Source organism: Mastigoproctus giganteus, chromosome 6 (assembly GCF_048544385.1).
Source record: "Mastigoproctus giganteus isolate SK-2022 chromosome 6, ASM4854438v1, whole genome shotgun sequence".
Lineage (NCBI taxonomy): Eukaryota > Metazoa > Arthropoda > Arachnida > Uropygi > Thelyphonidae > Mastigoproctus > Mastigoproctus giganteus.
Window position 1 is genome coordinate 145,078,442 of NC_143580.1, and position 24,401 is coordinate 145,102,842.

Sequence of the window (24,401 nt, forward strand, 5' to 3'; positions counted from 1 at the left end):
AAAAACATTATTGCTTTTCTATGCTTCTAAGATCCAGAGTCTTCCATCGCACCCCAGTTGGGAGTATCTTTATCACACTCGGTGGGATTCCTTTTATGAGAATAAGCCACATGAAAATCGACCTGCTTCACTCAGGATCAAAGATCTTATTCTGAGTTGGAACATTGATTTAGCTGATATTTTTCAGAACACAACTGCACCTATTCCACCTTGGATGTATGTTTGTGCCTCACATGACACACATTTTCTCCAATGGGGGAAGAATGTCATATCTCCCAATAACATGAGACAGTTGCACTCAGCTCATGCTACTCTTAACTCCGATTTCTGTAAAATATATACTGATGGGTCCAAAACTGATAGTATGGTAGGTGCTGCAGCTGTTTTTCCTACATGTACAATTTCAGCTACACTACCTTTATCATGCAGTGTCTTCACTACTGAACTTTATGCCATCAAGTTAGCACTTAGTAAGGTTATTGAACTTTGCATCTCACCCGCAATAATTTACACGGATTCCCTCAGTGCTATCAATGCCATAAGGAAGAATTTCTCCTCTTCTCATCCTACATTGAAAGAAATTCATTCCCAACTATTTTCCTGTAGTGTGTCCAATCAGTCAATTAGCTTTTGCTGGATCCCTGGCCATTCTGGCATTCCGGGAAATGAAAGTGCAGACTTTGCCGCTAAACATCCTCAACCCACTCTCTCACAACATCCTCAGGTTCCATACACTGATTACAAACCTGTTATTCGTAAAGCATGTTACGACAACTGGTCACAGATATGGAAAAGGAATACTAACAGCAAACTTTACCAAATAGCATTGGATATTGACTCCCAGATATTGACTGGAAATTGTGGGTTGGTCACTCGCACACTAGCAAGGCTTTTGTGGATTTATTGGATGATTGTTTTCTACATCAGCATGTTCGTGAGGCAACAAGAGGGAGCAATACTCTTGATCTGATTATCAGTAGTGATTCTTCATGCATTAAGAACCTGCAGATAAATGAACCACTAGGTGGCAGTGATCACAGTGTGTTGAAGTGGGATTTACTCAAGGAGGTAACTACCATCAGAGGTAAAGGGAAGGGTTTTTGTTTTCGTAAAGGCGACTATGATGGTCTGAGACAGTATTTAAATTCTATACAGTGGGACCAACTGATGATGTTACCAACAGCAAACTCAAAATGGGAAGCATTCAAGGAACTAATCTTGGTGGCTACCAGGCTTTACATACCAACTAAGAAATATTGTTCAAGGTTTAGGCCTAAATGGTTGTCAGATGGACTAATGAGACATGTGGCAGAGAAGAAAAATGCATGGGATACATACAAATTAATGGGTGACATGGAAGCCTATGATAGATATAAGTTGGTCTGTAACCAAGTCACAAAGGAGATTAGGCAGGCAAAGGCAGACTACGAAAAATCCTTGGCAAAGGATGCAAAGAAAAACAGAAAGGAGTTCTTTACATACTTGAACTCGAGAAGGAAAGGGATGAATCAGATTGGTCCACTGGATATTGATGGTTCAACAGTTGAGGATCCTGCTCAGGTGGCTAACAATCTAAACGAGTATTTTGCATCTACATTCACGCATGAGGAGTTATTCAGGAAGGAGAATGATGTAGGTAAAGTAAACATTGGCAGTGAGCTGGATGATTTTGTAATAACTGAGAGGAAAGTGGAGGAGAGATTGTTGAGGATAAACATAAAAAAGGCACCTGGGGTGGATGGGATCTATCCAGTTATATTAAAGGAGGCAGCAAAGGAAGTATGCAAACCCCTAGCCATAATTATGAGAGCTTCTTTGGACTCAGGGGAGGTACCCATAGACTGGAGATGTGCAAATGTAACCCCAATTCACAAAGGAGGATCAAAGGCTGACACAAGTAATTATAGACCTGTTAGTTTAACTTCTGTTCCAGGTAAATTAATGGAGGCACTGGTTAAAGAAGCACTGCGGGATCATCTAGACAAGAATTCAGTTATAGCTCAGACGCAGCATGGTTTTGTTAAGGGCAGGTCTTGCCTGACCAATTTGATTGGATACTATGATGTAGTCACAAAAGAACTGGATGCAGGGAATAACTTTGATATTATATATTTGGATCTTAGAAAGGCTTTTGATACTGTTGCACATGGAAGACTGCTGCACAAATTGGAGCAGTGTGGCATTGGAGGCAAATTGCTGCTATGGATAAGGGGATGGTTGAGTGGCAGAAGACAGAGAGTGGTAATCAATGGACACTGCTCAACGTGGACTAATGTTATTAGTGGAGTTCCTCAAGGTTCAGTGTTGGGTCCATTGTTGTTTTCGGTGTTTATGAAGGATATTGATGATGGGATATCAAGTTTAATGTCTAAGTTTGCAGATGATACAAAGGTTGGCAGGGTCGTTAAGGACACTACTGACGCTATGCTGCTGCAACAGGATCTGGAAAGGTTGAACAGATGGGCTGAGAGGTGGCAAATGAAGTTTAACATGGACAAATGTAAAGTACTACATATGGGAAACAGTAACCCCAGAGCAATGTATCAACTCTGCGGTACTACACTGACAGTGGTGGAGAATGAAAAGGACCTGGGGGTAATTGTGCAGGCAGGTATGAAGTTCTCTGAGCAGTGCAGACGAGCTGCAAGAGTAGCTCATGGTGTCTTGTCAATGATATACAGGAATTTTTCTAGCAGGGATAAGGAGGTGATTATTCCCTTGTATAAGGCAATGGTTAGGCCACATCTTGAGTACTGTATACAGGTCTGGAGGCCTCATTTCAAGAAGGATGTAGAGCTGCTGGAACGGGTACAGAGAAGGGCAACAAGATTAGTAAATGGAACAAAGGGTTGCTCTTACGAAGAAAGGCTTAAGTTTTGCAAATTACAGAGTCTGGAGACTAGGCACCGGCGAGGTGATCTGATAGAGGTGTATAAGGCTTTGAATGGTTTGAGCATGCTCAATGCCAATGGGATTCTTCATCTTTCTCAGAATAATCACCTCAGAGGGCATAAATTCAAATTGAGGAAGGACGGATGTCGGATAGATGTGCGGAAATTTGCCTTTGGCCAGCGGGTGGTTGGTTGGTGGAACCGACCTCCATCACTTGTTGTTGAAGTTGATAGCCTAAACAAATTTAAAGCTCAACTGGACAGGTATTTCGAACGAACGGAGGGGTGAAATGGGAGAGGGTTTTTTTTGTTGTTTTTTTTTTTTTTTTGGCTGATGCTGAATAAGCTTGCTTTCTTGCATCATATGCCTCTACTAATGCTAATGCTAAATAAAACAAGAACCAAAGCTGTGGCTCTCTTGCTTCAGACCAAACAGACGTGAGGAAGTGGTGTTGGCAAGACTAAGAATTGGACATACGCATCATACCCATCTCTACTTGCTATTGGGAGAAATCCCACCTCAGTGTTCATCCTGTAACAGTCGGCTTACGGTCCGCCATTTTCTGCTTGATTGTCCCTTACATTCAACCATCTGGTTAAACACTTTTTAATCAGTTTCCAGGCTTAACGTATCACCTGATTTATCTCATATTCTAGGAAAAAATGCAAATATTGAAGAACTTTTAATATACTTAAAATGTATTGGCCTATACAAAAGTATATAATTTAACAACCATAAAGATAGGGTCATGCAATTAAACGATGAATAGACACAATTTGGCCTCAGTTGCCCTTGTGTCTTTAAACCCAACAACAACAACAACAACCCAGAAATGTGCTTTAGTAAAATGTGAGGTGTTAATAGTGTATCTCTTCTTTTACGGTGTTGTTTATTCAGTTGTTTATTCAGCTACATGAGCGCAGCTTTGTTTATGTGTATCATGCGTGCCTCCTCGTTTTGTAATTGTGCTTTATTCCCTAAAAATGAGTAAAATACTTAAAAGGTGTGAAAAGGAAGCATCCTGGTGAAGACACTGCAGATTCAGAGAGAAAAAGAAAAGCAATATCGATAAACAGAGGCGGACTGGGTCAAAAATTCTTACCCGGGAAAATTTGTAATGGCCTAATACTACGGTTTATGGCCAAAATAGGCGCCTCCGTAGCCAGGTGGGAAGGAGCAGCAGTGCGTAGCACACGCTTCTTGATTAGACCGGGGTTCGAGCCCGTCACCACCAAATACGGAAGATGCGGAAAGGTCAGGGAATGACCGCCGCATTTCCCAGAGCAATATGGCCTTAGTTGCTAATGCTCCTAAAAACCAAACAACAAACCTCCTTAACATCTTGGAGGTCATAATCATAACCAAATGGCCAAAATCACACCGGCCTCCGCCCCACCAGGGTTTCCCCCGGTAAGTCTTATGGCCGTCCACCTCTGTCGATTGAGAAAAAATATGAAATTGTGAAATGCTTTGAGCGAAATGAAAGACCATGTGATATTGCATGTGCTACAGATCTAAATGAGGCATCTCCGAGAATTAGAAAGAATGCAGAGAAAATAAAAACTACTTTTATAGCAGGAACAACTCAAAGTGTAATTAAAATCCATTAGATTAAGACACAAAGAATTGGAAGAGATGGAATGGCTATCATCTGTTTGGATAGAAAATCAAACAAAAAACAAGTTTTCTTACAATAGAAGCAAAAGCATTAGCAATATTTTATTACGTAATAGTCGTAATAAAATACGTATTTTATTATGATTATTTATTGTATTTACTAATGTTTTGTTTACAAATATGTGTTCAATCTTGGGTGGTCGGCACTTAACCCTATTTTTCCCATAGGGCATGTTGTGTTTATATTGCACGATTTTGCATTGCACAAGGGTTTCTGGGAACAACTATCGTGCTATACGAGGACTGACTGTTCAAGTTTCAAACTATGATACCTTACATATAGTTTGACACCCAAAGAGTTGTCAATGTGCAGTACATTTTACAAAAAAAGTAATGCATTTGATTACAATTACAATAGGTAAGAATTTGATAAACTTTTGGAGTGAATGGGGAAAAGGGGGGGCGGAATAAAATTTCATCATGTTTTATTAAAATGAAATATTATTTTTCAAGTTTATATTTTACATATTCTGTTGCCAAAGTTGCATATAAAGACTTTTTTTTTTTTTTTTTCTCCTACAGGGAACAAGATTTTTGATAATCATAATGCTGTTGAGAAAGCAGTTAACAGTGGACAATGTTTGTACAAAATATCTAGTTACACAAGTTTTCCAATGCATGATTTTTATAGGTATGTTCTTTGTGGTTCACTTTATTAAGTAATTTTCATAATAATTAGTAGTTTGTTTGGTTTTTTTTTTTTTTTTAATGTGTTTTTGCCATTTTTTTACGTCATATAAAAATGTAAAAAATAGAAAAAGTTAAAGGAAATAAAAAAATACCTGCTCTCATCTCCAGTATGCCACTGCTAGAACAACCCGCCATAAGGTCTACAGTTCCCTCATTTGATGCACATTTGACTTTTGAAGGCTTCTTGGCACAAGGTCTGTGAGCGGTGTCATTATTCAACATCCAGTTCTTTACATGCTGAGACTGGACTTGAGTATAACCAAACAAGTAACTATTATATCCCCATACAGGAAGAGTCTAGCAAGGGTCAACTGTCATAGTATCATTGAAGAAATAAGATCCAGTATAACATTTTCATATATCCTACACCAGCATTTCTCAACCAGTGGTTCATGAGAAAATTCTGGAGAGGATTAGCAAAAAAAAGAATTTAGTAATAGTGTAATTTTCATAATTATCTGATAATAGCTAATTATCAGCTAAATATGAAAATCAGCTGATTCTTCCTGAGCAGAGTTAGCAAAACACTGATAATTAGCAATGGAAAACATTAAATAAAGAGTTTCTCATTTCCACAGTTTTTTGAAACATTAATGAAATGAAAAAATTATAATTCCTCAGAGCGGTTTAATACTAGAACATACATATAAAGAACGGTTAATATACAAAGAGCTTTTGGCTGAGTAGACAGCCTTCTTCAGTTAAACAGAAAATATATATTAAATGACAGTTAGAATGGAGATGTGCACTGCCAAGTTGGTGCGTGAGGCGCGTGGCTAATTGTTTGAGGGTAAAATACCAAGTAAAATACGACCAGCAGGCCTATTGCTCCTTGAAATAACGCAGAATTGGAATGTTCCTCTCCACAATAGTCAACAGGTAAAAAATTACTCTCCTCCACCATGGACCACCTTTCCTTCAACTGACATGTGATACTTATTTTCTTCAACGGGGAAAGAACTGTCTACCGACTCTAAATGTGCAACAACTCCATGCTAGCCATATTCAAAACTATGCTGACTTCCTACTGATATATACGGATGGTTCCAATCTCATTCAACTGTTGGAGCAGCAGCAGTGTTTCCCTCTGCTATTATATCAGCTTCTCATCCACCTGTATACAGCAGCTTTTCAGTGGAACTATATGCAATACAATTAGCACTAGAAAATTTGACTCTTCACCCATCTGCAAAATATTTAGTTTACCAACTCTCTCAGCTCAAAGCAATGCAGAATCCCTTTCATAAGGATCACCCTGTGTTATAAATAAGATCAGGAATTTGCTGTTGAAAATTGAAGACCGCCAACAACTAGTGAAGTTTTGCTGGATTCCAGCACATTCGGGCATTAAAGGGAATGAACTGGCTGATATTTCTGCTAAAAATCCATCAAGTTTAGACTTGACATCTGTATTCATTCCAGCTTCTGATTATAATCCAGCAGGCCTACGGCTCATAATTCAAGCAACAATAATGCACGTTGGACAGAGGTATGGCATAAACAAACAAATAATAAACACTTCCAATTGAAACAAGATCCAAAATTTTGGCACTCAAGCATTCAGACAGTTCGGCGAGAAGTGGTACTCGCACGGATTAGAATAGGACATACTCATCTGACTCATCTCCATCTACTCACAGGCGATGATCCTCCTCAGTGTTCACACTGCTTGGAACATCTAACAGTCAAACATATTTTGATTGACTGTGCACATTATCAACAACATTGAAGTACAGTTTCTTTCTCTGGCTAATCTCCGAGAATCGATGACATTAAATCATATATCGTTGGAGAGAAGGCAAATATTAGTGAACTTTACTGTTTTTTGAAAGAAATTGGAATTTATGATTGAATATAAATAGTGTCTGAGCTGAAATTAAATTGAGCTGGTTTCATATTAATTATTATTTATAACATTCCTATGAATAGGCACACTATAGCCACAGCAGCTTTTGCGCCATTAAACACCCATACCACACACACACACACACGCACAAATTTACTATATCGAATATACCTGTGTATTAGAACATAAAAATAATTTAATTTATAAATTAAATTGTTTGACTTCATGTGCTAACATTTCAATGAAAATTAATTTCTGTTAAAGCTAATCTGCAATGTTTTTATATGAGTTTATGAATTTTAAGAAATGTCTTTTGATCTTTTATTAGATGTCGAACATGTAATACTACAGACAGAAATGCCATATGTGTCAACTGTATAAAGACATGCCATGCTGGTCATGATGTTGAATTCATTAGGCATGACAGGTAAATGTTTTCTTCATTTTTGTAAAATACTTGATTCATACCATACTGCATTATGCTTTTGTTCATATATTTAAGTTAACCAATGTATAGTGTATATTGTTACAGGTCAAGCTGCACTGGAGGGTCTCACCCAACTCCGCATATGTAGCTTTTGAGACTTAATACAAACACTGTAAAGGCTAGATGAGTGAGTTATTGTGTGGTTTGTGTAGTGTAGTGTAGTGTGGGGTTGTTGGTATGTTATTCATCCAGTACCACAGGAAGGTGGGCTGGGTCAGTAGGTGTCATGTAAGTCTCTGGCAAAGTGAACCTTTGCTCACTGTAGATTTGCCAGAGAGGGCCCAATAAAATAAAAACGTTTTATTGAAAATGAGTGTGAGGATGACAGGTTGAGCTTGTGACAAAAGGTGAAAAGAAAGAAGGTGGATGTTAGGAAGCGTACACCAGGAAATGGGGAAAATTAATAATAAAGGGATAGAAAAAGCACCCTTGTGAAAGCAACCAACCCTCTACAGTGGGTTGCTGGCTGTTCTTATCAGTCTTCACCTCTACAGGTGAAGACTGATAAGAACAGCAAAAGGTATTTAGGGTGGTAAAGCCCATCAGGAAAAAGTTTGGAGAAGCAAGGAGGTTTGGAAGATGAACGTCATACGGCCAGAGTGCCCTGTGGGAATTTGAATTGCCTTCATGGCAGTTTTGTGAAACTTTGACATCCCACATTGGCCTGACCAGCTGCAGTTAGCATCCCATGTCATGCTCCCTGAGAAGGGCAAACAGCATTGCTTTGGGAAGGACAATAAGTGATTCCCAGGGGGTTGCCCTGAATTGCAGTCTCAAATTGTGGGGGGCCCTGCTTCCCACAAGTACACACAACATATGAATACTCATCTATCACACAACTATTTCACCACATGCAGACAGCACACTTTTTTTTTTTTTTTTTTTTTTTTTTTTAGCAGGGACACATGTAAGACGAGAACAACACATATCATTTACAGGTCCTTTTGCCCGTAACATACAGACCCCGAATATGGGACAGCACATGCTGCTTTCTTTTTTTTTTTTTTTTTTTTTTTTTTTTGCAGTCTAAGATCATTCTTTCTCAACACACATACTACCCACACAGGTAAGGAGGCTCCAACCCATGCAGTAAAATTCACACACATTTACTCAAGTGCGCACGCACACACACACACACACACACCTATTCAGACAGCTCCAATCACAAACACAAATATTAGAGGATAAACACAGTATTTTAAGATGCTTCAAGAAATTTATTTACACTCTCGTGTATATACAGTACTCAGCCACAACCATGCACACACATTCACAAGTGATCACATATTCCTTCTCAGACACACATAACCTTACACTCAACACACATTCATCCAGTCATACACACATAGGGGCAACTCCTCTCACCCTGTAATGAGGCAAACTAAACTGTGACATTCAACTGGATTCCAGGACATTGTGGAATAACAGGAAATGAAAGAGCAGATCTTGCAGCTAAACAACCAGATACTAGTCTTTTTCAGACTTTTCAAACTCCATATACCAATTATTAACATATTATCTATAAAGTATGTTACAATAGCTGGTCACTAATCTGGAGAGGTTATCCAGGAAACAAACTATACTAAATAAAACCAGAACCAAAGCTGTGCCTCTACAGCTTCTGGGAAAGCAGACAAGAAGAAACAATTTTAGGAAGGCTTAGGATTGGGCCTACTCACCTCACTGACCTGTATCTGTTAACTAATGACAGTGCTCCCCAATGTACATCTTGTCAAGTACAACTGACCATTTGCCATTTGTTAGTGGACTGTCCCCACTTTCAAAACATCTGCTTAAACACCTTTAAATCAGTTGCTAATACACAGTCATCAATAAATTTATTTCAGATTCTGGGAGATGATCCTAATAAAAAAGAACTATTTACTTACCTAAATCGGATAGGAGTATATCATAAAATATAGTTATTTTTTTCATATTCCCCATTAGAAAGACAATATGGCCCTAGCAGCCTGTGTGTGTCGTTAAACCTAACAACAACAACACCACATAGGAGAAAGCACACCACAGGACCCCAGAGGTCAAGCCAGGAGTTGACCACAGGACCCCAGAGGTCAAGCCAGGAGTTGTCAAATTGGGGAAGTCTGGGAAGGATCAGCTTGATGGGATTTGGGTTAGTTAGTACTATTTCTGAGATGCAAAGGAGATTAACACAATGTTTTGTCTCAGATTCTGTCTGCATTTTGAAATATTTTTTGTGCATATTTTATAAGGGCTACGTAGTACATTTGTTCTGTAATAAAAAGGCATTCATGATCTCTGGGTAATGGGCTGATCCTTGAAATTAGTAGACTCGAGGGGTTGTCATAGTTAGGGCACTCACACAGCAAGTGCTGTCAATCTTCAGGAACACCACAGATACAGTATGGGTCATCAACCAGGCCAAACTAGTGGAGCTTGGCCTTAAAGGACCCATGTCCAGCTATGATGGAAGTTATGAGCAGGCCTGGGAGAATCAGGAGGTGGTTTCAGAAAAACCAAAGCTGCATTTGGTAGGAATTTCCTAGTCGCCTTTCCCTTGGTGGACTGTTCCCATTCTGCCTGCCTACCATCGCTGAGTTAACTTGGTGGCAGTTCTTTTTCTTTCCCTAGTCATATCATTGGCTAGGTCTAGTGTGATACCCAGGTGTTGGGTGGGTATGGCTTAAAAATAGTACACCATAGTCCTTGTCGTACTATTTCCAAATCCAGGGGAAGAGAACAAGGCAGACGTACTCACTGTGCACCAAGCACTGGTTATAGTCAATAGATTGGTTCTTTGAAACTTTCTAATTTTCTCTTTTTCAGTGCCGATGCTCTATGGAACCAGATACCAGTTCTAGGAAATAACAGGGATGAAGACTGCTTTATGTAATAAGCTTAATATTTTCTTATTAAGACCACAGTCAGTGCTACTGATCCTGGAGTAGCTATATGTTCAATATGGGGGCAAATGAAACTTTACAAACATGATACCAGGCTATTTTAGCTCTTAGACCATTCTGATAGAAGTAACATTAATTTTTATAAGTGATGCTCTTCTAAGGGTGCCTTTTAGGAGTTTAGTTTTGGTTTTATCTGATGAGATTTTTAATAAATGGAATTAAAATTGCAGGACTTGTGTCCAGTCCTGCAATTTTAATAAGGTAGCGTTACCAGATTTTCCAATTCTCTATGGTTATTTGCCTTTGCTATGATGACCAGGTAGGTCGTCAGCAAAAGCATCTCCTGGATTTAAGTCCATATTCAGGACAAAGACCCAGTACAGAGCCCTGGGGACAGCCTTTTATAATTGTTCTGTTTTTTTTTTTCCTGAAATTCGGTCATGACTATTGCTTTTCAGAAGAAGAAATGAATCACTTATAAGTTTATCAAGTGGAAATCTGCTGTACACCAATGGAAACAGTGAAAGGAGTGAAGGTGGAGTTGGATTTCCGGTCCATAAAGATTTAAAAAACAACATTTTGGAATTCAAAAGTACATCACCAAGGGTGTCAAGACATCAATACTCAAGATTTCTAAGAGGTACAAGCTAAAGGTTATAATGATTTATGCACCAACATCGAGCCATGGTGATGAAGAGGTTGAAGAAATGTACACCGAAATTGAGAGTCTTCTAGATGAGCAGAAAACCCACTACACTATTATTATGGGGGACTTCAATGCTAAGGTTGGAAAAAGACAAAACAGCAGAAGGGGGAACTATAGGAAATTTTGGAATTGATGAAAAATATGAAACAGGTGAAAGGCTTGTGGAATTTGCAGAATCTCAAGAATTATCAGTAATGAACACTTTTTTCAAGAAAAGGGTGAACAGAAAGTGGACATGGAAGAGTCCAAATGGATTAACAACTAATGAAATCGACTTCATCCTCACTAACAGAAGATATATTGTGAATGATGTTACCGTCCTCAATAAGGTAAATGTTGGAAGTGATCACAGAATGGTAAGATGTACACTTGATGTAGATGTAGGAAAGGAAAAAACTGACTTGAGTAAATAATACAAAGGTCTTTGAGATAACAGAAGAGGAGAAAAAGCAGTATGTACTGGAACTTAAGAATAAGTTTGAGCTTCTGCAGACTGCTCAGGACCAAGATATCAACGAGGAATATTACAACTTTCTGAAAGTGATAAAGCCCAAGAAACCTATAGGGAAAAAGAAATCCAAAGAAGAAAAAATTAGTCAAGACACGCTTGTTATGATGAACCGAAGGCAAAAAATGAAGAGCAAGATAAACACTGACAAGGAGAAAATTGAGTATACTGAGTTATGCAAAGCCATTAGAAAGAGACTCAGAGAGGACATAAGAAGATTTAACACAAGAAAAGTAGAACAAGCATTAAGGGAAAACAAAGGATTTAAATCAGCAGCCATGAGCAGTAATACAGAAAGACAAATGATACTGAAACTGAAGAACAGCAATGGTGTACTTATAAACAGCAGAGAAGGCATAATTCAAATAGCAGAAGATTACTATAGAGAATTATACAAGGAGCGAGGGAATGATGCCAGCAGTGGGGAAGATGGATTGCAAATTAGCAACACATAAGACATACCCGATATTCTTCCTGATGAGGTAGAACATGCATTGAAGAAAATGAAGAATCAGAAAGCCCCAGGGGAAGATGAAGTTACTGTAGAGTTGTTAAAATTGGGAGAAAGAGACATAACACAAAAACTGGCAAGGCTCTTCACAAAGTGCATTAGAAAAGGTGTGACGCCTAAGCAGTGGAATAATGCAATAATAGTTTTGCTGCATAAGAAAGGAGATAAATCAGAAATTGGAAATTATAGACCAATTAGCTTGTTATCCCACATCTACAAGTTGTTTACAAGGGTCATTACTAACAGATTAGAAAGAATACTTGATGAGAATCAACCGAAAGAGCAAGCTGGCTTTAGGACAGGATTCTCAACTATGGATCACCTTCACGTAATATCACAGCTAATGGAGAAAGCAAATGAATATAAACACCATTATGCCTGGTATTTGTGGATTATGAAAAGGCATTTGACTCCATACAGCATAAGGCAATGTTTCGGGCACTGGAAAGACAAGGCATAGATACCCCACATATTATGATTTTGAAGAAAATATATGAGAATGCTACCTCCTTTATTAGACTAGACAAAGACAGTAAGAAATTTAAAATCGAGAAAGGAGTTTGACAAGGAGACACAATATCTCCGAAGCTGTTTACTGCTGCCCTTGAGGAAGCTTTCAGAAGATTTCAGAAGCTTTCGTGGGCGCCTCCGTAGCCAGGTGGGAAGGAGCAGCAGTGCGTAGCACATGCTTCTTGATTAGACCGGGGTTCGAGCCCGTCACCACCAAATACGGAGTATGCGGAAAGGTCAAGGAATGACCACCGCATATCCCGGAGCAATATGGCCTTAGTTGCTAATGCTCCTAAAAACCAAATAACAAACAGAAGCTTTCGCAGAAAGGAGTCAATGTGAATGGAGAGTACCTAAACCATTTACGATTTGCAGATGACATTGTGGTCATAAGCCACGATCCCAAAGAATTAGAGGAAAATCTTAATCAGTTATGCAGAGTTAGTAAGGATTTTGGACTAAAGATGAATATGGCTAAAACAAAGTAATGATGAACAAGTATGCCACGGAAAGGGAAATAATGATTGAAGGAGCAGTAATTGAAAAGGTGGAGTCATATACTTATCTGGGACAAGTTATTAGCTGTAATAATGATAAATGGCTGGAAGTCAAGAGAAGAATAAATTTTGGATGGATAGCATTCAGGAAATATAGTCACATACTGAAGAGCAATATCCCGGTTTGTCTGAAACGTAAAATAAAGAACCAATGTATACTCCCCACCATGACTTATGGAAGCGAAACTTGGGCACTCACCAAAAGAATGGAAGAGAAGCTGAGAACTACACATGAAAGAATGGAACGAATTATATTGGGAATCAGACTGTTAGATAAGAAGAGAAACACATGGATTAAGCAGCAAACTGAAGTAAAGGACATTGTTATCAAAACTAAAGAACTAAAATGGTCTCGGGCACATAGCTCAAAGACATGATGACAGGTGGACTAAGAAAATAACAGAATGGTACCCAAGAGGAGCTAGAAGAAAACCTGGAAGACAAAGGCAGAGATGGATAGATGAAATTCATGAGTTTGTGGGTAGTAAATAGAAGGAACTGGAAAGTTGCTGGAGAGGCCTTCATCCTGCAGTGGATTGAAAATGGCTGATTGTGATGATGATGATTGCTTTTCTGTTCTCAAGTTAGTTACAGAAAATTTTAAAGAGGTTCATGCATATCTTGGCCTGGCTTAACCTTTTGAGAATGATGAGCCACCACAAACTGTTGAAGACACCAGCAAAATCTACAGAGATGGCCAGCAGATATTTCTCTTCTGTGTTGTTGGCTGCATTGCTTCCTCAGTTGAGTGGCCTGGCTTGTAGCCAAACTGCTTATCTCAGTACGGAGCTGCTCTGTGGTAGTGATCTAGTAGTTGGCATAAGTTTCATTCTCCCTAAGATTTTACCAACCATGTGTAGCAAAGCTATAGGCCGATAAGATCTGAGCTTGGTGGTTTGCTTATCAGGGTTCTTATGGTTAAGGCTAAGTAAGGCCTGTTTCCATAGGGTGGGGGAACACCCCTTGGACAGGATCTTGTAAGTTTCCCCCAGCATTTTTATCTTATTCTCAGGACAGGTAGCTCGAGCCCTTTGAAATTTTTTTCTGGAAGGGTGGACTCTTTTCCGGAGTTATTCCAGCTGTGGGAGTCCACTGGGGAACTGCATTTAGTTTTGGTTTCTTTTTCCTCACAGAGGAATTGCAAGCTTTTGTTAATACGTTTGTAATTTTTTTCTCAAACTGATTCTGAAGTGCTGTTAGCTGCAAGTGCAAGTCTGGCTGGATATTGCTGTTCTCTGAAGTTAATGTCTGGAATGTATCCTAGTCAGTTTTTTTTTTTTTTTTTTTAATAATTATACCTTGTAATGTCAAAGAATGGAGGGGGGAGATTGTCTCCAGTTTACATACAAGGTCGAAGGTTATTACCCTGTGATTTGATATAGTCCATGTATTGTTGTTATTTGGTTTTTAAGAGCATTAGCAACTAAGGCCATATTGCTCCGGGGATATGTGGTGGTCATTCTCTGACCTTTCCGCATCCTCCGTATTTGGTGGTCACTGACTCAAACCCCGGTCTAATCAAGAAGCATGTGCTACGCACTGCCCACCTGGCTACAGAGGCGCCCCGTGTATCGTGGACATGCCATTTGTTATTTTGTTTGATATTAAGGCATTTTCTAAGGTGACGTAGTCGTCAATTCCTACAGGTTAGAGCAGGGTGGGCAGATGTTGTTGTTACAATAAAATTCTCCAAAATCTGACCATTGTGAATACTGGCACAGTCTTCAATCAGGCAGTGTCAGAATCTAAATCGGCAATTGGCATCCAGTATTCTCTGACCTGGTAATTGCTCCAGAACAGTTTATAAGTAATGAATATAAGGCCCGCAATAAACTGCTGACCTGGGCATGCATATAGTGGTTGTCGATTGACTGGGCATATACATGCCCAGAGATAGCACGGCACCCCTGGCCTGCAGTAAACTGAGTTGACATAGAGAGAGAGAGAGAGCCCAAGTGACAGGTAATTTGCACACAGGCAGCAAAGCTGGTGCAAAGGAAATTAAACTCAGTCATAGTTACATTTGTATTTGTATTCACTATTGCCGCCAAGGTCGTGTCAAAGGTGGCTTGCACCACTCTGAAGGATCAGGTATAAACCCACGACCAAACCCAAATAGGTGTAATTTGGGTTTGATCAATTTTTCTGGACAGTTAGTTTATAGCAATGTGCTCTTCCACAATTAATTTAATTTGATAAGGCCTCTTAAGTTGGAGAAATTTCAGTGAAGTACTCATATTGCGATTATCCATAATTTATCATTGTTTTTTACTGTTTAATAGCCTTCTATTAAACAGTAAAACAGGTAAACAGGACAATTAGAATCATGCACTGAATGGAAATAACTGAAATATGCTGCCTTGCTTTTTGGAATATTTAGGTTGAGAGCCCTTCAATTGACAACCACTATATGCATGCTCAGAGATAGCACAGCACCTGTGTGTGTGTGTGTGTGTGTGTGTGTGTGTGTGTGTGTGTGTGTGTGTGTGTGTGTGTGTGTGTGTGTGTGTGTGTGTGTGTGTGTGTGTGTGTGTGTGTGTGTGTGTAAAGTGGTGGCAATGGAAACACCTCGGCACAGCATAATGCTTCTGAAATCTGTGTGAAATCTACCTCGAGTATATCCACAATAATAAATATCCTCCATGAGCAAATGCATGGGAGTATGTCTTTGATTTTCAAAGACGATTATAGAGGGCCCCTCTTGCTTTTAATCCTAGTTTTGGTATTTTGGGGAGATCTCCTTTATTAATTAGCATCCGTTGATGTCTGCTTCTATGATGACGACCATACTTCCAGTCTTTCACATGGATTTCACTTTTATCTTTCTTGAATGTGGGGCTAGTTACTCAACAACAGCCTTGTGCACTGCTTCAGAAGTGAAAATTGGCATTTTCAGTTGGTCTCCAGATTATCATGGTCTTGGGTTGGGTTTCTTTAGGGTCTAGTCTTGGTTTATTATTTTTTGCATTAAGGTCAGATTTTTGTTAGGCAGGACTTAAGCACCTGCATGTAAGTCAGATTGATTTCATTTTCCTTTGTTTTAGTTCCAACTTTGTTTGCAAGATTTGGTTTGTCACATGGAGTTCATTTATGTTTTGCTCCAATTGCAACCAGAATTCGACAATCTGGAGCAGTAATTCGCTTGCAGTTTCTCCATTTTCTTTTGCTTATAGGTTATCGCATCTAATGGTGATAATGACTGGACACTGATAATGTCGTTTGTAGGCTCATTTGCTTCATTTTCATTACTTTGTAAATATTCTTGCATTTCAGGAAGTTCACTATGTGATAAAGAAGAAGAAGAAGGTAACCTTGTCAGCAATTTTATCATCCTTTTAGTGTTTTTCTTGCTGCTCTGAAATCCATGTCTTCTTTGGAATAATTTACTACTAGTAAATTCCGTGTTTGCCTTTTTAGAACCGCTGTGGGCTGTATTTCTTGGATATCATTGTCTGATTCAGACATTTTTGATAACTAAAAATAAAGTTATATGCATGTGGAAGACCAAAATTTTAGAATACATTTAGTTTGCATTTAGAATGCTTGTTGTACAATATGCAAACACTAGAACTAAGGAAGCAAAAAAAGAAATGTGGTTGAAGTGCTAATAGCAAAAGTGGTGGTAATAATCATCAAAAATAAGATAAAACTCATAAATACCAACACTGCTACTTTAAAAATAACGTAAATCTACCCCTATTAGTATCACCAAAACTCAAAAGGTTTTCTGTTGTAAATTAGCATTAGTAGAGGCAAATGACGCAAGAAAGCAAAAAAAAAATTCTTCCCATTTCACCCACCCACCCACCCATTCATTCATTCCAAATGTTTGTTTAGTTGTGCCTTGAATTTATTTAAACTATCAACTTCCACAACAACAGATGGAAGTCTGTTCCAGCAATCAACTACCCACTGGCTAAAGGAAAATTTCCGCACATCTTTTCGACAACTGTCTTTCCTCAATTTCAGTTTATGCCCCCTCAAGTTTGTAATCTGAGAAAGAGGAAGAATCCTATAAGAACTGAGCCTGTTTAATCCATTCAAGGCCTTATACACCTCAATCAGATTGCCTTACAGGTGCCTAGTCTCCAAAAGCTACAATTTGCAGCTTAAACCTTTCTTCATAAGAGCACCCCTTTGTTCTCCTCACCAGTCTTGTTGCCCTTCTCTGTACTTGTTCTAGCAACTCTACATCCTTCCTAAAATAAGGCTTCCAGACCTGTATGCAGTACTCAAGGTGTGGCCTGACCATTTGCCTTATACAAGGGAATAATCACTTCATTATCCCTGCTCACAAAAATCCTGTATTTCATTGATAAGACCCCATAACCTTCTCTGGTAGCCTGTCTGCACTGCTCAGAACACTTCATATCTGACTGCACAATTATCCCCAGGTCTCTTTCATTCTCCACTACCCTGAGTGTAACACCATTTCTCTGGTGTTACTGCTACCCATATGCAGTACTTTGCATTTGTAAAATTTAAACTTCAGTTGCCACTTCTCAACCCATCTGCCCACTTTTCCAGATCCTGTTGCAGCAGCATACTGTCATTACTGTTATTAACAACCCACCAAACCTTTGTATCATCTGCAAACTTTAACATTCAGCTAGATATAGGTTCATCAATATCATTGATAAATATACAAAACAAGAATGGGCCCAAAACTGAACCCTGTGGGACACCACTAATAAAGTTAGTCCACGAAGAGCGGTATCCATTGAATACCACTCTATCTTCTCCCACTCAACCATTTTTTATCCATTGTAGCAACTTGTCCTTAATGCCATACTGCTCCAATCTTCCATGTGCAACAGTATCAAAAGTTTTACTGAAATCCAATTTTTGATATCAAAATTATTATTTGCATCCAGTTTCTTTGTGGCCATGCCATAGTACCCAATCAAATTGGTTAGACAAGACTTCCCCTTAACGCACCCATGCTGTGTCTGAATTATAACTGCTGTCTTGTCTAGATGATCCTGCAATGCTTCTTTAACCAGTGACTCCATTATTTTCCCTGGAACAGAAGTCAAACTAACAGATCTGTAATTACTCTTGTCACCCTTTGATCCACCTATGTGAATTGAAGATACATTTGCACATCTCCAGTCCATGGGGACTTTCCCTGAATCCAATGATGCTCTCATAATTATGGCTAAGGGTTTGCTTACTTCCTTTGCCACCTCCTTTAATATAACTGGATAGATCCCATCCATCCCAGGTGCATTTCTTGTGTTTAATGTCAACAATTTCTCCTCTACTTTGCTCTCATTTATTACAAAATCATTTAACTCCTTTTTAGAGTTTGATAAACATGTGGCCCTCTAAGCAAAGTCTTTGCTGTTTTTCTTTGCACCCATTGCCAAAGATTTCTTATAGTCTGCCTTCACTTGCCTAACCTCCTTTGTGACTTGATTACAGATTAACTTATATATACCATAGGCTCCTGTGTCGCCTGATAATTTATATGCATCCCATGCATTTTTCTTCTCTGACACGAGTGTCATTAGTCCATCTGACATCCATTTACCCCTAAATCATGAACAGTATTTCTTAGTTGGAACAAAATTCCTACTAACTTCCATGGTTACTTTCTAGAATGCTTCCCATTTAGAATTTTCTGTTGGTAACATCATCAGTTGGTCCACTGAAGTAACCCTTACGAAAGCAAAAGCCTTTCCCTTTACCCATGATGGTAGTTACATCTTTAAGTAAATTCCACATCATTACACTGTGATCCCTAAAACTTAGTGGTTCCTTTATCTGTAAATTCTTAATGCATGAATAATCACTGCTGATAATCAGATCAAGAGTATTACTCCCTCTGATTGCCTCTCGAACATGCTGCTGTAGAAAACAATCATCCAATAAATCCACAAAAGCCTTGCTAGTGTTTGAGTAACCACCCACAAGTTTCAGTCAATATCTGGGAAGTTAAAATCCCTCAATATAAGACATTCTGATTTACTAGCCCATTCTATTTCTGTGCATAACTGTTCATTATACTCATCATGGTCATTAGGCCTATGACAAACTCCTACCCTCGTATTTGCTTTCCCAGTGCTTATGTCACACCAAACTGACTCATCATTACCACTGTCCACCCATGTCAACGGATGCACTTCCTTAGATTTTGTGTGTTTCTTGACTAACAACATTACCCCTCTTCCCTTCCTACCTTTTCTGTCCTGTCTGTACACATTGTACTCCCAAATTCCAATTCTACACTGCTTATATATGTATGACACCATGTCTTTGATATCCCAACAATATCTGCTTTTGATGCTTTGATCAGCACTTCAAATTTATTTACTATACTCCTAGCGTTGGTGTACATGTAAGTATACATGCACCTGTTCTTGCTCTTAGTTACTCTAAAATTCCACACTGTGATCCCTAAAATTTTAGGGATCACAGCCCATGTGTTTACTTGTTTCATGACTCCCAGCAGTTCCTGAAATCCCAGCAACTTGCTTTCTAGGCTGCTGCTCATTCCAATTGAAGCTGTGCAAGAATCATTACCACCTCTGCCTGCGGCTACTGTTAATCTATTAGTCTCCAAATACCCCCCCCAAGCTAGCAGTTTTCCGACCCCCCCTAACATTGCCTCGATAGCATCAGCAAATATTCTTGCACCTTGTAGAAGCAATATCTCCTGTTAACAAGCACAGATCACGCTGAAAAAAATTCTATCCCATGAGCCTTGCACAATCGCTCCAGAATCAAATTGATAGGACTCTCATCATATACTCCCTCAATCGTGTCTGGGCAGAATTACAGACACTGTCAAATTCAATCCTAGCTGGCGACTTTTTTTCAACATTTACCTGTACTTGCTAATTAAATCTGGAGGTCTCCTACACTTAATGTCATTAGTGCCAACATGTACAACGATATCACCTTTTGTGCCCTTAAATGATGATATCTACTCTACGTCATAAACTTTTTCCCTTGGCAGACACATACCCTGATGCTCTTCCACCTATCCTTTTTGCACAATATATTTCCCATTTCCCTGTCAATTGAGTCACTGACAATAACTAGCTCCTGTCGACCAACACATTCTGCCCTGAAGATTGCCATTGTGTTGCCTGGTGCACAAGATTGAGTTCTGGCATTGAGTTGGGCAGCTGAGAGCTTGATGGTCCTCCCATTTTAATTCGTTCGAGGGCATCTACCCAACACTTCAAACTCTATTACACCCATCAGAATGCTGAGTTGGCGCCTGATTTCTTCGCATTCTCTGCAGCTAGCATACACACAAAAACATCATGTTCTGTTCGAGAAAGTTCCTCAGATATGTCATATTTTGCACATTTTTGTAGACTGTGATGCATTGGAGAACCCCTCCCCCCTTCAGTTCTCCCCTGACTCACAGCACTTTTGCTACTTTGTGCACGTTGCTTTGTTGCTCTATTCTGGGGCATGATTTAGTTGATTAATTGCCAATACTATACTAGGTTAACAGATTCCTAATAATATTCTACAAATTACGCTCTTCCGTATCGATCTAAAACAATGGCAGCAAGTTTCAAATGGTACAAGTTTTACCAATACTAAGTAATAACCCACAAAATCTCTATCTCAATTCAAAATAAACTAAGTATCATAACTTACTTAAAAAGCTACTTGTAGAATATAAAGCTACTTCTAGAAAATAAATTAATATGCCAATTAAAGTCAATGAAACGGCAAAAATTGAAGAAAAACTTCTGTTAGCTGGAGTACTTTGCAGTACTTTGCATTTGTCAAGGTTTAACTTCAGTTGCCACTTCTTAGCCCATCTGCCCAAATTATCTAGATCCTGTCGCAGTACTCAAGGTGTGGCCTGACCATTGCCTTATACAGAGGGACAATCACCTTCTCCATGCTAGCAAAATTCCTATATATCATTGACAAAACCCCATGACCTGCCCTGGCAACCTGTCTGCATTGTTCAGAAAACTTCATATCTGACTGCACAATTACTACCAGGTCTTTTTCATTTTCTACCACCTTAAGTGTAGTACCACAGAGTTGGTACGTTTCTCTGGGGTTACTTCTACCCATATGCAGTACTTTGCATTTGTCAAGGTTTAACTTCAGTTGCCACTTCTTAGCCCATCTGCCCAAATTATCGAGATCCTGTTGCAGTAGCACACTGCCATTACTGTCATTAACAACACTACCAACATTTGTATCATCTGCAAACTTCGACACTAAGCCTGATATATCTTCATCAATATCATTGATAAATAAGCAAAACAACAGAGGACCCAACACCGAACTCTGTGGGACTCCACTAATAACATTAGTCCACGAAGAGCAGCACACATTAATTACCACCCTCTGTCTTCTCCCACTCAACCATCCTTTTATCCCTTGTAGCAACTTAGACTTAATACCATTCTGCTCCAATCTGTACAATAGTCTTCCATACGCAACAGTGTCAAAAGCTTTCCTGAAATCCAAATATATGATATCAAAATTATTTTTTGCATCCAGTTCCTTTGTAACCACATCATAATATCCTATCAAATTTGTCAGACAAGACTTTCCCTTAACAAACCCATGCTGTGTCTGAATTATTGCTGCAGTCTTGCCTAGATGATCCTGCAGTGCATCTTTAACCAGTGACTCCATTATTTTACCCAGAACAGAAGTTAAACTAACTGGTCCGTAATTACTCGTGTCACCCTTCGATCCCCCTTTGTGAATTGGGGATACATTTGCACATCTCCAGTCCGTGGACCTCCCCTGTGTCCAAGGATGCTCTCATAATTATGGCTAAGTTGCTTAGTTGCTTTTCCGCCTCCTTTAATATAACTGGATAGATCCCATCCACTCCAGGTGCCTTTCTTATGTGTTTAACTTCAACAATTTCTCCTCCACTTTGCTCTCAGTTATTACAAAATCATTAAACACCCTGCTACAATTTGATAACCTTCTGCCATTTTCAAACCTTAATAATTCCTCATGTGTGAATGTAGATGCAAAATACTCATTCAGTTTGTTTGCTATCTGAGCAGGATCATCAACAGTCGAGCCATCGTTGTAAAGTGGACCAAACAGATTCATCCCTTTCCTTTTAGAGTTTATATAAGTAAAGAAATCCTTGCTGTTTTTCTTAGCATCCTATGCCAAAGATTTCTCGTAATCTGCCTTCGCCTGCCTGACCTCCTTTGTGACCTGATTACAGACTAGCTTATATCTGCCATTGGCTTCTGATATGTTTGATAATTTATGTGCATCCCATGCATTTTTCTTCTCTGTCACGAGTCTCATTAGTTCATTAGATAACCATTTAGGCTTAAACCTTGAACAATATTTCTTAATAGGTATGAAACTTTTAGTAGCTTTCACAATTAATTCCTTGAATGCTTCCCACTTAGAATTTACTGTTGGTAACATCATCAGTTGATCCCACTGTATAGAATTTAAAAACTGTCTGAGACCACTGTACTCACCTTTACAGAAGCAAAAACTCTTTCCTTTACCCCTGATGGTAATTATATCTTTAAGTAAATCCCACATCAGTACACTGTGAGCACTACCACCTAGTGGTTCCTTTATCTGTAAATTCTTAATACATGAATGATCACAGCTGATAACCAGATCAAGAGTATTACCCTCTGTGGTTCCCTCTCGAACATGCTGCTGCAGAAAACAATCATCCAATAAATCCACAAAAGTCTTACTAGTGTGTGATTGTGACCAACCCACAAGTTTCAGTCAATATCTGGGAAGTTAAAATGTAAGCTGGTCTGTAACCAAGTCACAAAGGAGGTTAGGCAGGCAAAGGCAGATTACGAGAAATCTTTGGCAAAGGATGCATAGAAAACTAGCAAAGAGTTCTTTACTTATGTAAACTCTAGACGGAAGGGGATGAATCAGATTGGTCCACTTGATATCAATGGTTCAACTGTTGATTATCCTGCTTAGATAGCTAACAAACTAAATGAGTATTTTCCATCTACATTCACACATGAGGAGTTATTCGGGGAGGGGGAATGCCAGAAGTGAATTAAACTCTGGCAGTGAGCTAGCTGTTGTAATAACTGAAAGCAAAGAGGAAGAGAAATGTGTTGAAAATAAACATAAGAAACATAAGAAAGGAGGATAGATGTGTTGAAAATAAATATAAGAAAGGCACCTGGGGTGGATGGGATCTATCCAGTTATATTAAAGGAGGAACAAAGGAAGTAAGAAACCCTTAGCCATAATTTTGAGAGTTTCCTTGGACTCAGGAGAGGTACCCATGGACTGGAGATGCGCAAATGTGACCCCAATTCACAAAGAAGGGTCAAAGGGCGACACAAGTAATTACAGTTATGTCAATTATTGTCCAAGTTTGCAGACAATACAAAGGTCAGCGGGGTTGTTAATGACGCTAATGACAGAATGCTCCTGCAACAGCATCTAGAAAAGTAGAGCAGATGGGCTGAGAGGTGGCAAAGGAAGTTTAAAATTGACAAGTGTAAAGTACTGCATATGGGAAGCAGTAATCCCAGAGTAACGTATCAACTCTGTGGTATCACACTGACAGTGGTAGAGAATGAAAAGGACCTGGGGGTAATTGTGCAGGCAGATATGAAGTTTTCTGAGCAGTGCAGATGGTCTGAAAGAGTAGCTCATTGTGTCTTGTCAATGATATATAGGAATTTTTCTAGCACGGATAAGGAGGTGGTTATCCCCTCGTATAAGGCAATGGTCGGGCCACCACTTGAGTGCTGTAAACAGGTCTAGAGGCCTCATTTTAAGAAGGATGTAGAGCTGTTGGAACAAGTACAGAGAAGGGTACAACAAGATTAGTGAATGGAACAAAGGGTTGCTCTTACGAAGAAAGGCTTAAGTTTTGCAAAATACAGTAAACCCCCACTATTCGCGGGGGTTACGTTCCTGAGAAATGTCGCGAATACGGAGTTATGGCTCCCATAGTAATAAAGGGTTTCCGTTCCAAAGTATGAAATATATAAGAAAAACTAGTCTAAAATTGTGTCTATTTACATATTATTATGTACCTTCATAATATGACTATGTACATAGACAGTACATAGTGAAATGCAAGCATATGGCATTGAAATGAAAATAAGAAACAATTTAATATTAAATGTAATATTTATTAGAAATTTCAAACCAGCGCCTTGGCTAGC

General features: G+C 39.0%; 1 protein-coding gene across 1 annotated transcript in view; it reads left to right on the forward strand.

Annotated features, from left to right (window-relative positions):
- FBXO11 (F-box protein 11) overlaps window positions 1-24,401 on the forward strand; it is a 513,763-nt gene that overhangs the window by 446,878 nt on the left and 42,484 nt on the right. The window contains exons 18-19 of the mRNA XM_090375372.1: window positions 5,092-5,200; window positions 7,434-7,532. Of these exons, the coding sequence (XP_090231498.1) occupies window positions 5,092-5,200; window positions 7,434-7,532 (208 nt within the window). The remainder of the gene's footprint in view (window positions 1-5,091; window positions 5,201-7,433; window positions 7,533-24,401) is intronic.